General features: G+C 39.1%; 2 protein-coding genes and 1 pseudogene across 2 annotated transcripts; 2 read left to right on the forward strand and 1 right to left on the reverse strand.

Moving 5' to 3' along the window:
* The first annotated feature begins 522 nt into the window (after positions 1-522).
* On the forward strand, positions 523-3264 carry LOC149534527 (cytochrome P450 CYP94D108-like; annotated as a pseudogene).
* Positions 3265-5009: 1745 nt separating this feature from the next.
* LOC149534528 (protein LATERAL BRANCHING OXIDOREDUCTASE 1-like) lies at positions 5010-6531 on the reverse strand. The gene is made up of 2 exons (XM_089805048.1): positions 5663-6531; positions 5010-5555 (listed from the first exon to the last, which is right to left on the reverse strand). The coding sequence occupies exons 1-2, from the start codon at positions 6437-6439 to the stop codon at positions 5301-5303; spliced, it is 1032 nt and encodes a 343-aa protein (XP_089661174.1). The 5' UTR covers positions 6440-6531; the 3' UTR covers positions 5010-5300.
* Positions 6532-11518: 4987 nt separating this feature from the next.
* Positions 11519-13082, forward strand: LOC149534529 (protein LATERAL BRANCHING OXIDOREDUCTASE 1-like). Its single transcript, XM_089804860.1, has 2 exons — positions 11519-12364; positions 12527-13082. The coding sequence occupies exons 1-2, from the start codon at positions 11588-11590 to the stop codon at positions 12779-12781; spliced, it is 1032 nt and encodes a 343-aa protein (XP_089660986.1). The 5' UTR covers positions 11519-11587; the 3' UTR covers positions 12782-13082.
* The last annotated feature ends 1304 nt before the right edge of the window (positions 13083-14386 follow it).

Here is a 14386-nt window from a genome sequence, read left to right on the forward strand (position 1 = left end):
GGAAGCAAAGAAGTCCCGAACGATAACATTGAAAGAGAAAAACTATCCGCAGTTACTGTGACCAGAAGACAGTATACAGTATGCATGTTTGAATTCAACAATGGCTGAAATGCATGTTTGAAGCAAAACTATATGGACATGGCAAAATCAAAGTAAAACATGCTGCGCACATACCTTTTACCAGCGTAGCAGTAGTAAGATTTTTGGACGGTTGAGAAGCTTCAGCAGAACACAATATGCTCCAAACAATATGCTGAACACAAAATGCTCCAGACCAGAACGGGGATGGATAGAAAGAACAAGAAAGACAATGGCGAAATGAGCAGGCTTCCGGCTTCTTTTTTCTTAAGGAAGTTGGTGTGGGCTTGATGACATTGATATCCATGTTGGTTTGTAAATTTTGTTTGGCGCTGGCAATCCCATCTCGGCATAAATCCCTGCCTAAACTCCCCACCTTCCTGAACGCGTTTGTACTTGGCTGCGTCACCGTCAGAGGCGAGTACGATAGGGATGCAAGGCGGCTGGATGGGCATGCGGACGGCAATGTCTATACAGCCACGAAAATGTACTTTCATACGAAAGAGAAGACTTAGTCAATTTTTTAAAAAGTTAGAAAAAGCAATGTAAAGGAAGTGCATTTTCGTGGCTGTATAGCCACGGGCCACGCGGAAGAGGCATATGGCATGAGGATGGGGGCATGGCGGGGGCATACCCGAGGCAGTCGATCCTCTGCGGCACGATGTGATGGATCCTCGGAAAGCACACCCTTTCCCCATATTCTAGGCCGAAATTCTCAAACGAGGCAGACTTGCATGTTATTTACCAAGCAACCTTGGGCATCATCCCGTGTGTGAACAGCTTGATTTACAGCGGGAGAAAGCAATGAATTCTCCCAAAGCACACCATTTCCTTCAATCGAGACGGACTTGATTATTCCGTACCAAACATTAACGCTCAAAACCTTAGATTACAATATTCAGGATTCCCTCCAAAACATCTCATCTCAAGCCATAAGAATGGGCGAAATCATTTACCTGTGCAAACCAGCAGTGAACATGGTTCAGTACGAGATGTTTTTCTTCCCTTGTTTTATTGCACTGGTACCTCTCATATTCATCTTCACACTGTACTTGTTACGGAAGAAATGTGATTCAGATGGGCTGACTCTATCCCATACTCGGCTCTCTCCCCACCTGGATAAAAATTCGGCACAGGTTTCACGACTGGGCAGCAGAAATACTCCTCACTTCTCCCTCTTCAACAGTCCATTACCGCCGCCCAGTCGGAATAAATGGCCATCTCACTGCCCACACTGCAAATGTGGAGCACATCCTCAAGACAAGATTCCATAACTACGAAAAAACACCGCGTTTGAAGTTTCCTGTGTGGGATTTCATGGGCGGAGGAATCTTCAATGCCGACGGAGAGCAGTGGAAGATGCAGAGGAAGGCCGCCAGCTACGAATTCAACACTAAATCCCTCAGAAACTTCGTAGTCGAGACTGTGCAGACCGAGATCACAGATCGCCTGATGCCCGTCCTCTCCAATGTCTGCAACAATGGAGTCTCTGTAAATTTGCAGGACATTCTGCAGAGATTTGCATTTGATAACATCTGCAGAGTTGCCTTCGGAGTGGATCCTGCGTATCTTCATCCCTCTCTTTCTCGGCTGCCATTTGCCAGAGCTTTTGACGATGCCACGGAGTTAATCTTCGGGAGGATCTTTTACGCCGCGCCCTTTGTCTGGGGAATCAAAAAGATGTTCAATATTGGCTCTGAAAGGCGTTTGAGAGAAGCCATCGCTGTGGTGGACGAATTTGCATTGGGTCTTATTCGATCCAGAAGGAAGGAGATTTCGGATATTGAAAATAAGAAAAGTGGGTCTCGACCCAGAGACGACCTTCTTTACAGATTCATGACAACTTCTGGCACTGGTAATTATGATAATGAAGATTCAACTCAGACTATTGAAGAGAAATCAGATGTGCTGACTGACAAATCCGATCTGTTTCTGCGAGATATGATTGTTAATTTCATGTTGGCGGGCAGAGATACTTCTTCTACTTCTCTGACTTGGTTCTTCTGGGTACTGTCATCTCTTCCCACAGTGGAAAAGGGGATTTTCTCTGAGATTATGGGGATCTTAGCGAAAAGATCAAATGGGGTTAAAGAATGTGATAAGTGGGTTGTTTTCAGCTACGAAGAGTTGAGAGAAATGCAGTATCTTCATGCAGCTGTATGCGAGTCTCTGCGCTTGTATCCTCCCGTGCCCCTCAATTCCAGAGCTGCTGTTCGAGACGATGTTTTACCAGACGGTCGATTTGTTGGGAAAGGATGGAGTGTTGAGTACAGCGCGTACGCAATGGGCAGGATGAAATGCATTTTGTTGGGTGATGCGACGCGCTCCCCTACTTACAGGTGGTTAATTATGTGGTGTTCCATGTTCACTAACAGTCATGGCTTTTGGTGCAACGGCAAATGGGCCCTACAATTGGTATCAGAGCCTGGTTTTGGCCTGGTCATGGGTTCAAATCTCCCCGGTGCCTTCACGACCCGCATAAGCACCTGGTATGCGCGTCGAGGGGAAGATTGTTAGGTGATGCGACGCGCTCCCCTGTTCACAGGTGGTTAATTATGTGGTGTTCCATGTTCACTAATAGTCATGGCTTTTGGTGCAACGGCAAATGGGCTCAACAATTGGTATCAGAGCCTGGTTTTGGCCTGGTCATGGGTTCAAATCTCCCCGGTGCCTTCACGACCCGCATAAGCACCTAGTATGCATGTTGAGGGGGAGATTTGGGGTGAGGACTGCGAGGAGTTTAAGCTCGATAGATGGTTGAAAAATGGGGAGTTTGTGGGAGAAAGTGCTTACAAGTTTGCGGCGTTCAACGCCGGGCCGAGGATATGTCTAGGAAAAGACATGGCATTGATTCAGATGAAATCAATCGTGGCTTCTGTTGTTCATAGTTTTGGTGTGAAGGTGGAAGAGGGATTTGTTGCGAGGTATACACTTGACTTCAACATGCGCATGAAGGGAGGACTGTCGGTTACTCTTACAAAAGACGCCATTAATTTCTATGAAGATGACAGTGTTTGGCATTGTGTTTTAATGGTCTCGAACTCTTTAGTAGCTCTGCAAAGCACAAATACGTTATTGTGTTTGAATACGAAGTTTTGTGTTTCTGCTTGAATGTCTGGATAGCATATGTTGTTAGCTTTACTGTTTGATTTTGTTTGAATATGAAGTTTGTGTTTTTGTTTGAAAGGTTGGATAGCGTATGGTAAGTAGAAGATGTTTTCTATTAAAATTGTTATTTCAAGTCGAGTGTTTTGAGTAATCTATATTTTATGGATAGCCTGTGGTGTTGGTTTTTTTTTTGGGTTTAGTTTTGTCTTAATCAAATGTTTAAAATTAATTTCAATGTATTTGTTTATAGGCTTCAAAGTGTGGTTTAGCACATCTAGTGAGGAATATTCTTAATGATCTGTTTGGTTCATGGAATTCTAGAAATCAAGAATACTATAAATCTCAATTTAACCAAACCAAGGTTTTGCAAATCTTCATTCTTATTTTTAGAATTTTACTTGAACCATTTATTTCACTCGGAAGATGAGTATGAAGGCACATTTTTTATGCGTAAGCTTAGAGTTGCAAGCATACTCTAAAAATTAGTCCAATCTATTATTTTTACACTCCTCAAAAAAACATAGCCAAGTTTTGATTTTCAATTCCTACTTGCTAGTAGGAAGTCGAAAAACCTAGTATTGAGACAAAATTAGAAGTTTGGTATTCTAATTCCATTTTACCAATTTTGAAACAAATGCAAAGTTTTCGAAATCCACATTTTGAAAAAGTTAATTTCATAAATATTTGACCAAAATTTAATAATGGAATTTTTAATAGCTAAAAAAATATCATTTGTCATTAGAATAATATCACATTCTTATTAAATATATAATTTATATATGTGTCCTCAATGATCTCAATACCTTTTGCTAACCATAACTCTTGTTATGTCAAATCTTTATACTCAACACAAATGATCCAACTTTTTAACGCAAAATGTAATTTACTATTATCAACTACTATAATATTATTTTAAATATAAGTTATATTTAAACTTTAATGGTTCTAAACAAAATGAAAAATCTTAACATATAATGTAACTGTTGTTTTTGCCTATTAAATTAATGATATTGTGTTTTGAGCATAGAAGCACTCTTCCTAGACTCTTCTGTTGCAAAAGGAAGGTCAAAACATGTGACAAGAGGGAAGTAAAGCCATTGGGGCCTAACTCCTTATCCACAGGCATTGAGAGAATGTTAGTTAATGAATTTTCATTTATGTAAAGGGATCCATAAGAGCATGATTATCCTTACATATTATCAAGGTTCGGATTGCATTCAGAAGTTCAAAATCAAGCTATTCTTAAGGTTGTGTGGAGAGGAGTGGAGCAAGAAGGTTACTAAAATATTTAACCCCCTCATCTTAAATGCATTGCCAATATGATAAGATTACCTGTTATAGAATTACTGATTGAAAATATAGCATCTGGTGCTTGTTTTTGCTTAGCTGGCATATACAAATAATTGTCTTTTTATCACCTTGATTTAACCACAATTCATGTGATGTAAGTTATTGCGTTATTTTTTTGATAAATTATTATTCAAATATTTCCAAAATGAGATTTTCCCAATCATTTAAAATAATACATTAATAATATACTTCATGAATGTTGGGAAACTAATATATCGATACAAAAAGTAACATACACAACCAAATCCAGAGAATAAAGAAAATAAAACCAAATAAAACCGACTGCACTTCATAGATGTTGGAAATCTAATAGCATTGATTTGTATCAAGAATTAAATAAAAGTACAGTGTGAAAAAAAAAAAAAAAAGAGATAAAAGATCACTTCTGAGAAGTCATTAAGACAATGTTTGGAAAACTTAGAACACATAAATGATGTTTAGAAGCTAAAACATTAGCTAAATCTAGAAAAAAATTAATAATAAACTGACTCTAACTAAAACTATATAGATAAATAAATTACATCATTTTCTATTGTAAGTTGGGAAAAGTGAATTTTAACACGAGACACACCACTCATAAGATTCATTGAACCTAAAGAGACGCGCACCCTTGATCCACACATTTGAATCAAGAATGTTATTATTTGAAAAGGCCCTTCTTCCCCAATTCCCAATTCTGATATTAGTAGTCCAACAAGAAAACCTACGATCCACATGGCTCTCTGCCTAGAAAACGAACTCTCATTCCCATGAGATCATCCCCATCAGATTCTGAAGTTGTCGATCTGTATGTCGGCGACCCCGAGGTTCTTGAGACCCTCGCGCATCCTCTGCTTGGTGAACTTCCCCCAGCTGAACTCCCTGAACTTTGGAGGGTTCTCCTTGCTCACCAGTTCCTCCATCGGCTTTATCATCGCGGAGTGGGAAGGAATCAAGAACAACGGAATCGACAGCCGCCTCCGCGTGTCGTTCACCACCGCCCTGTGCTCCACGCTCTCGTACAAGTCGTTCGTCAACACCTGCCGTGCCAAAATTCATTCCATATTCCAGTCAGTCAAAATTCATGAGCGCACAACAATACTACGGCCTACGGTAGTCCTAATGAAATAATAGGGAGATAAAATACCTGGACGCAGTCGGCGACATTGAGGACGAAGGAGTTGGGGATGGGGCGAGCGGGGACCCAGAGGCCGTTGTGCTTGCACTTCACCTCCAATCCGCCCACCTCATCCTGGTAAAGAAGCGTCAGCGCTCCAACGTCCTTGTGCCTCCCTATACCCAGCGCTAGCTCCGGGTTCGGGCACTCTGGGTAACTGTTCAGCCGCGCAATGCTCATGCAGTCCTCGAAGTACTGGTCGAACCGGTCCTCTGGTAAACCAAGGCTGAGCGCAATCAAGTGGAGCACCCTCGTCAATAATTCCCTCGCGGCCTCCGCGTAGGCCAGGCAGGCTTCCCTGAAATGGGGGAGTCCGTCGGGCCACCGGTTGGTGGCGGTGACTGTGGTAGTGTCGAGGGGATCGACGGAGATGGGCACCTTGATCTCCCCGCGGGGGGCGAAGTCGAAGACCTCTTTCCAGTCCCTCACATTTTTGGTGCGCTCGGAGTTGAAGTATCCCAACGGGTTCTCCGCGTCTCTGTACACCCGCTTCTTCTCCTCGAGCGGCAGCGAGAAAAAGTCGGGAGCGGCGGACTCGAGTTGGCGGATGAGATGGTGAGGGACTCCGTGGTTGACGAGGTAGAAGAACCCCCACTCTCTGCACGCCCTCCCCACGTCCTCCACCGAGCTCTTCTCCATGTCTATCACCGGCACATTCAGCTTGTAATTGTCCACCTCCTCTCCCTGAGAACGCTTTGCACTGGCGCGGTGCTCTTCCTGCTGAACGAAACCTTCCTCAAACTCCATTATTGCCTATATCAATCTCTACTTCCCTATGTGTTAGTTTTCTGAGTTTAATGTCTTAACATGACAACCTGAACTGCTGTTTATCTTAAGAAACCTGTATGGTTGTTTATATAGACTATGCAGTCACCTGTGGTGATTTTGCTAGGCTTACATTCCAGTCAAAACACATGCCTGACTGAGGTTATTAAAATAATAAGTTAAAAGGGCACCATCTCACTCCCGATGGCTATCCGACAACTTTATGCATCCTATGCGTGATGACTATGATATGATAGATTTTAATGACATCCACGAGACTAAAGTAGTCTATGGGACCCATGCAATCACCCTCCCGAGTCGGGAGTGGAACTAGTCAGTTGTAAAGTTCTGGTTAACTTGTCTCTCCTTCTTTGAAGTTTGGTAATCAAATCCGCTGCTCTCTTCACTTAATTTTCCTCGAATAAATAGTTGTCATTGTAAGCCAGGTGTCTTTGTTATATTTTCATTGTATAATGATGCATTCTCGTGTCATAGTCATCCCACTCATTTTCATCCTACTCACTGAGAATTTTGTCTGCGGCAACCTCAATTATGCCATGCGTTGAAACATCCATTCATTTTATTTCATCGTTGAATATTCAATAGTGGCGGGCACGGGATAATACATCCATTGAGATTGACACTTGCTGCGAAGGGGCTCTACTCTAGTTGTATGCCAGTCAAACCGCATGCCTGACTGAAATTAAAGTAATAAGTCAAAAACGTCGTTCCAATACCTCACATTCAACATAGGTAAATCCATGGGCGGACTGAAAACTATACTTTGTGCGCCAACTCAACAATTATATGTTTCCCCTGTCACGCGTCCAAACGTCACTCGTGGACATTCTTGTAACTTTTGCAATTCAATATTTTTGTTACATCAATATTTTCAGTTTTCAAAAGAAATAGAACCAATTCACCACATGTTTCACATAATCTTTTGATGCAATTTATTTTACTAGTTGGATCATCTATGTTGTCACACAAAATGGATGATATAAACTTACTTCTCCTACTAGCAGGAGCAGCATGAAAACCATATGTGTCTTCTATAAACTTTCAAAATACCTGATAGTGGAGATCAAACTCAATATGATGATGACAACACCAAGTTTCAAACACTTTGTTTGATCTCACAAAGTATGGCTTCAATTTTTCAAACAATGTTTGCCCAACTTTTTCAAAATCAAAGCATTAAAAGACACAACATTAATAACCTTGTAATAATTAATATTTTTAGATTAAAATTACCTCAAAAATCATCCAAAAGATAAATTTTATAAATTAAAAAATTATTTAAACCATTTAGACTTCATCATCCTAAAATTGAATAACCATAATCAATTTGAGCTATTGATAAATACTAACCATTAAACAAAAAAATCACAATAAGAGAAATTCTTGAATTTGATTCACAAGAAAGAAATTATAGATTCATTACCACTTGGAAATGCTACCTATAGTCTAATTTATGAAGTCATCATATAAAAATTTCGTCCAAATATTTTCAAATAGTTTGAATAACTTAGCAATTTTAAAATTACTTGAGTCTCTAGTCCACCTTCACCCACAAGTAAACACACCCTATAATGGAACAATTCAATCCATCATGTGTATAATTTTCTTTCTAGCACTACTAATTTGTCTACATGTTGAAGCTTGCAGACTTCTGGAATGATGAAGTTACTTTAGTCATTGGATAATTTCACCTTGCACTGAAATAACCCTACATTTCTATATTGTTGACTACATGGGAAGATATTCATCTAAGCTTAGCTTTGAAGGGTCTAGGCATGGTCCCAATCCTTCATTCCATCCTCATGAACTTGCACCAATGAACAATTTGTGGATGACACCATCATCATGAGGGAGGCTTATGTTAGGGTTGCTAGAAACATGAAGGTTTCTCTAAATACTTATTCTTGTGCTAGATGCCAATTGGCTAACTAGAATAAATACTCCTTTTTCTTCCTTAATACTTTGGAAGTCGAATGTCGGAGAATATCCAGAATCTTGGGGTGCTCTATTGATTTTCTCCTAGGTCCCTCTCTAATGCAAGAGCATCATGGGTGTAAAGGCATTCTTGCATCATCAAAAAATATTTATGTTTCTATCATTTTCAATAAGGGTTATTTTAGTGGAAAGTTGTTATTTGTGGAAACTTACTATTTTTAGTAAGTTAGATATATGGACTTAGAATATTCTAATTTTACAAGTGGAGGTTCATCTTAGATATATCAACCTACCAGTTGAGCCTAATTTCCATACCATCTGAATTGCTGAAGTTATTGAGGAATTTTGGTAAAAAAATATTAGAACTCAATTTTGAAGGCTTTATAGGGTATGAAATGAGGTCATGCCCTAGCTGACAACGCTTGTCTAGTCAAGGCATTGTAGATCAAGAGTTGTCATTTTTGAAAAGTGGTTATAATAGCCAATCAGAGTTACAATTAGAAAGTTATGGCTTCCAAAAGTTGTGCTACCTAAATTTATAATTTATAATTGTTTTGAGTTGACTCTATATAGTAAAATGTGAAAAATAAATTAAGTTAAGGTCCATCTTCCTTAAGGGTTAGGGCTAAATTTCTAGAACCTTCCCAGGTGGTGGAAAATTTCCTATATAAGGAAGGCCCGTAGGGTTGTTTAGGGTAGTTCTGGGTGGTTATTGGTGGTCCTGTCTAATGGACTATTGTAAGGAAAATGCCCATGTGGCTTTGCATTTTATATTTCAAAAATCTGTAATTCCATACTTTTGGAGATAATAAGAAACCTATTTTTTGTTCTTGGTAATTGTTGTTGTTTCACTATTCCTATTATGTATTTTTGGTGTTAAGGGGAGTTGATCCCTTCATCAATGGGGTGTCGAAAGAAACATTCCCTCAAGATTCACTCAACTCTATAATGGGCATCATTCTGGCAAGGATGGTCGTTGAAGGAGCAACAAAATATCCTAGGAATCTATTATACATATCCCATGAATTGGGTTTCATGGGGACTGAATTCATTTAATTTAGACAAGGCATACGATTTTGAATTGTTGATGCTCACAAATCAATAGTTATGCCACATGAATTAAGATTGATGTCATGGATCACATATTGATGGCTACCAATGCACATCATGTTAATGAGAATGTGTGCAAGGTCTACAACAAGAGATTAAGTTGTGGAAATTTGAGTGGTCACACGAGAATTCATGACCACAAATCACATACTATAAAGGCTTTATTGTCTCCAAGGAGAAGAAAAAAGGAAAGGTTTTATAAATTGGAGCCTTTGAATTAATGTTCTAATAGGCATAGAAGGGAAAAGAGATGATATGTTTACAAGGGCCAAGCAATATGTGCGATGGTAAGCGATAGATAGGGATTGGATCTAAAAGACTTGGAGGGTAAAACTCAAGACTGTGCTCCCCACTTCCTCTGACAATTAAAATCCTTCCATCACAAAGAATTCATTTTTTTGCATTTCAAAGCCCTTTCAACTCTTCATCCTCCTGCTCATTCTAGTCACAAGACTTCTTGTCTTTTTGTTTCCATCCAGGTTGCACCTATCTAGGACAATGTATGAATTCCTTGGTATTGAAATATTATGGCCAAGAATTACCTGTAGTGGTTAGAGATGGGAGACAAGGGTTGCCAAATTAGTTTTCATCTAATAGCATGAGATGACACCAATGGCACTGCCCCATGATGAAAAAGACTATTGGATAACTAAATACAAATTAATAATGAAAAACAAACATTGAAAGGAAACTGCTTGTAAAGATGATATTTTGCTTGCTTGCAAATTTGGTATTTTAATAATCTCTTTTGTCATCATCTAGTGACATATTTTTTATTTTTTTACAAAAATATGTTCAAAAATATCAAAATATCAACTTGCACAATAAATTAAATATATTATAATAAATATATCAATATTCATATTTACTTTATTCTATTTTTCTATTTATCAAGTAATATTTATATATAAAATTAAGTTAGTTATAATTTCATTAAAATAACTAATTATTTATAAATAAATACAAAAATATTGTATATAACTTTACTATATTCAATCATATGGAACTACTCTACTATTGTGATTACTTATTAAAATCAATATTGTGTCCTTCAAAATGGTTTTTAATTTAGATTAATAGATTTTCTTTTTCATATTTAGAGATGGACTTTTATATTATTATAAATTTTTGTTTACTCATTTTCAAATATATTTAACATGTTTTTTGAAACATTGCATCATAAGTACAATTTGATAGAAAAATGAGATAAAAACTAATTGATGTGATATATTTCTTTATATAATGAAAAATGCTTATATTATATAAATTTGAAAAATTAAAATAAATTATAATATAAAATTATATAAAGTAAACTATATATATATATATGAAATTTTATAAAGCTAAACAATACAGTAAACCTAAAAAAATATCTCATTTCTCTATGTTACCAGTGGCCGTGGAGGCTACCGAATCAAATCGAGTGGAGACTATTTTATTTTTCACTCGACTTTTGGTTGATATGTTGTCAAATGGTTCACAGGAGGGCTTGTGGAAACAGGTGCGCTGACATTTATGACTTGGAATGGATGGCAGAAATATTGTAGACTGTCGTGCAGCTTCTTTAATTTTTTAAGCCATTGATTTCTAATATCAAGTCATGCATTTAAAATATAAAAGCCTTCGGTGTAAATTATGAGTGGGGTGAAAGTGTGTGTTACAGTGGTTTAAGAGAATCTCCACGCGTTTTGTCGTTTATAGAGAGCTCGGTAGATGTATTGTCACGTGCGTGCCATTTTTAATTCCACAATGTCAATGCACGATAGAATTGAGGTCGCTGCAGAGAAGTCTCCGTCACAACTTGGGAGTTTCGGATATTTAAAAAACTTAATCGTCTTTGTTGAATGCGAGGGATTGGTCGAACGGAATTGGGGCTCTTTTGACTCATTATTTGAATGACTAAAGTCAGGCATGTGTTTTGACTGGGAAGTTAGGAAAATCACCACTCTTGACAGCATGAGAGTCTATATAAACAGCCCTACAAGTTTTCGTGTTAAGACATTAAACACAGTCATTAACACATATCGAAATAGAGAAGAGAAATAGAGATTGATATAGGCAATAATGGAGTTTGAGGAAGGTTTTGTCCAGCAGGAAGAGCACCGTGCCAGTGCAAAGCGTTCTCATGGGGAGGAGGTGAACAATTACAAGCTGAATGTGCCGGTGATAGACATGGAGAAGAGCTCGGTGGAGGACGTGGGGAGGGCGTGCAGGGAGTGGGGGTTCTTCTACCTCACCAACCACGGAGTCCCTCACCATCTCATCCGCCAACTCGAGTCCGCCGCACCTGACTTCTTCTCACTGCCACTCGAGGAGAAGAAGCGGGTCTGCAGAGACGCAGAAAACCCGTTGGGGTACTTCAACTCCGAGCGCACCAAAAATGTGAGGGACTGGAAAGAGGTCTTCGACTTCGCCCCCCGCGGGGAGATCAAGGTGCCCATCTCCGTCGACCCCCTCGACACCACCACGGTCACCGCAACCAACCGGTGGCCGGAAGGGCTTCCCCATTTCAGAGAAGCCTGCCTGGCCTACGCGGAGGCCGCGAGGGAGTTGTTGACGAGGGTGCTCCACTTGATTGCGCTCAGCCTTGGTTTACCGGAGGACCGGTTCGACCAGTACTTCGAGGACTGCATGAGCATTGCGCGGCTGAATAGTTACCCGGAGTGCCCGAACCCGGAGCTGGCGCTGGGCATAGGGAGGCACAAGGATGTTGGGGCGCTGACGCTTCTGTACCAGGATGAGGTGGGCGGATTGGAGGTGAAGTGCAAACACAACGGCCTCTGGGTCCCCGCTCGCCCCATCCCCAACTCCTTCGTCCTCAATGTAGCCGACTGCGTCCAGGTGCATCTCTCACTATTTGACAATTTTAGTCTATAAATCAAGTCTTTCTCTATATCTTTTTGTTCTGCCCATTATTTCATTAGGACTACCCTAGGACGTAATATAGTTGCGTGCTCATGAACTTCGACTTACTGGAATATGGAATAAATTTTGGCACGGCAGGTGTTGACGAACGACATGTACGAGAGCGTGGAGCACAGGGCAGTGGTGAACGACACGCGGAGGCGGCTGTCGATTCCGCTGTTCTTGATTCCTTCCCACTCCGCGATGATAAAACCGATGGAGGAATTGGTGAGCAAGGAAAACCCTCCAAAGTTCAGGGAGTTCAGCTGGGGGAAGTTCACCAAGCAGAGGATGCGCGAGGGTCTCAAGAACCTAGGAGTCGCCGACATACAGATCGACAACTTCAGAATCTGATGGGGATGATCTCATCTCTCATAGGAATGAGAACTAGTTTATCTTCCCTCTTGTAGGTTGTCTCTCACCGGGGTCAATGAATTGTTTTCCTATGTCTAATCATGAGAACCATAGGTACAAAAGTCTTCTAAATAATATTCTTAATTATGATGTGTCGATCAAGGACTAACACCTCGCTAGGTGCAATGAATCTTGTGAGTGGGGCATGTTGTGTCAAAATCCAACTTGGCTTTGTATGGGATTGAGATCCTTTTTCCAACATATTGGACGATAAAAATCAATATAATTTTAGTTATATTCACTTTTTCTATTTTTCTTTAGGCTTGGCCAATGTTTCACTTTTTGAGTGTTGGCTATATTTGCTATGTTTTTTTAAGAGTGTTCAATTGACTCTTCAAAAGTGATATCATACCTCTCTAGTTTTTATTTAAAAAATTAACATTTGAGTTAAACACTATTTAAATATCTACAAAATAGGTTTCTCATGAAACAAAATATCTTTTGATAGTTGGCATCATATTTACAAATTTTATTCAAGACAACACTTAAAACATAACATGCATGTACTTTATCACAAAGGCAGTTCCCATTATTCTTTTCAACCAAAAATGATTAGCTAACACAATTCTACTAATTCATGCAATTGAATTTCAATATTTCATGTTTTGTAACAATTTTCTTTGATGTTTTGTAACTCACAACTATAAAAATTTCAAGCACACAACAAATGGTACAAACGTATTTATATATAATTTCTTGGTTAAATTGATTTCATGGAAATATGCAAAAATATGATATTATGTTATAGCTATAACTAAAATCTGATATAAACATAAGGTAATAAGTTCATTGTCTTTTTTTATTGAGGCTTCTATAATTAGGGCATGACCATCAAGGAGACCTTGCCTCTGACAGAAGGTCCCTCATCAATAACAACCTCAACTCTAATAAGCTATACTCGAACCTTTTTACAGGGTCTATTGGTAGGCAAAGTAATGTTTCCAAAGAAAGGGCGGGAGGATCAACAACAATGCAAGGAATCTAAGAGACATTATCGAAGGCACTCCTTATATCCCTAATGGCGTACTTCTTCAAGCAGGACCAACTAGGACCAACTTGGCTCCAAACGGAGGAGGGAGGTAAGATTCCCAATACCAATTCATTGCTATCAAGCCAAATGCACAAATGGCCATAATAATTTGAACTAAGAAATGTAAGCTTAAGATCTCCACAATATTCTTGGTAGCATAGGATTTGGATAGCATTCCCTCAAGAAAGTTTATGGATGATTGGGTTCACAGTGTTTGGAATAAAAGATTTAGGTTTTAGTTTTCCTTGTTCCACCTAGTTTTCAAAGGCTTATTCATTATTATTTTTTACAACTACAACCACCACCAAGAAGAGGTAAAACGACAATACTAGAAAATTCATCCTAATATGTTTTCTACCATACCCTAGCCTCCAAAAGCTAACCTAGATGAAGGTGTTGCACTTTGTTGTCCTATATGGATTACTGTGGGTGATATTCTTTTTTTTAATGGACTCTCATCTTGAAAGTCCTTATCCTAATTAGCTCTGTCATTAGAATATATCGTATTGATAATC

The sequence above is a fragment of the Cupressus sempervirens genome, chromosome 10, assembly GCF_028749045.1.
Source record: "Cupressus sempervirens isolate cs-2001-9-10 chromosome 10, ASM2874904v1, whole genome shotgun sequence".
NCBI lineage: Eukaryota > Viridiplantae > Streptophyta > Pinopsida > Cupressales > Cupressaceae > Cupressus > Cupressus sempervirens.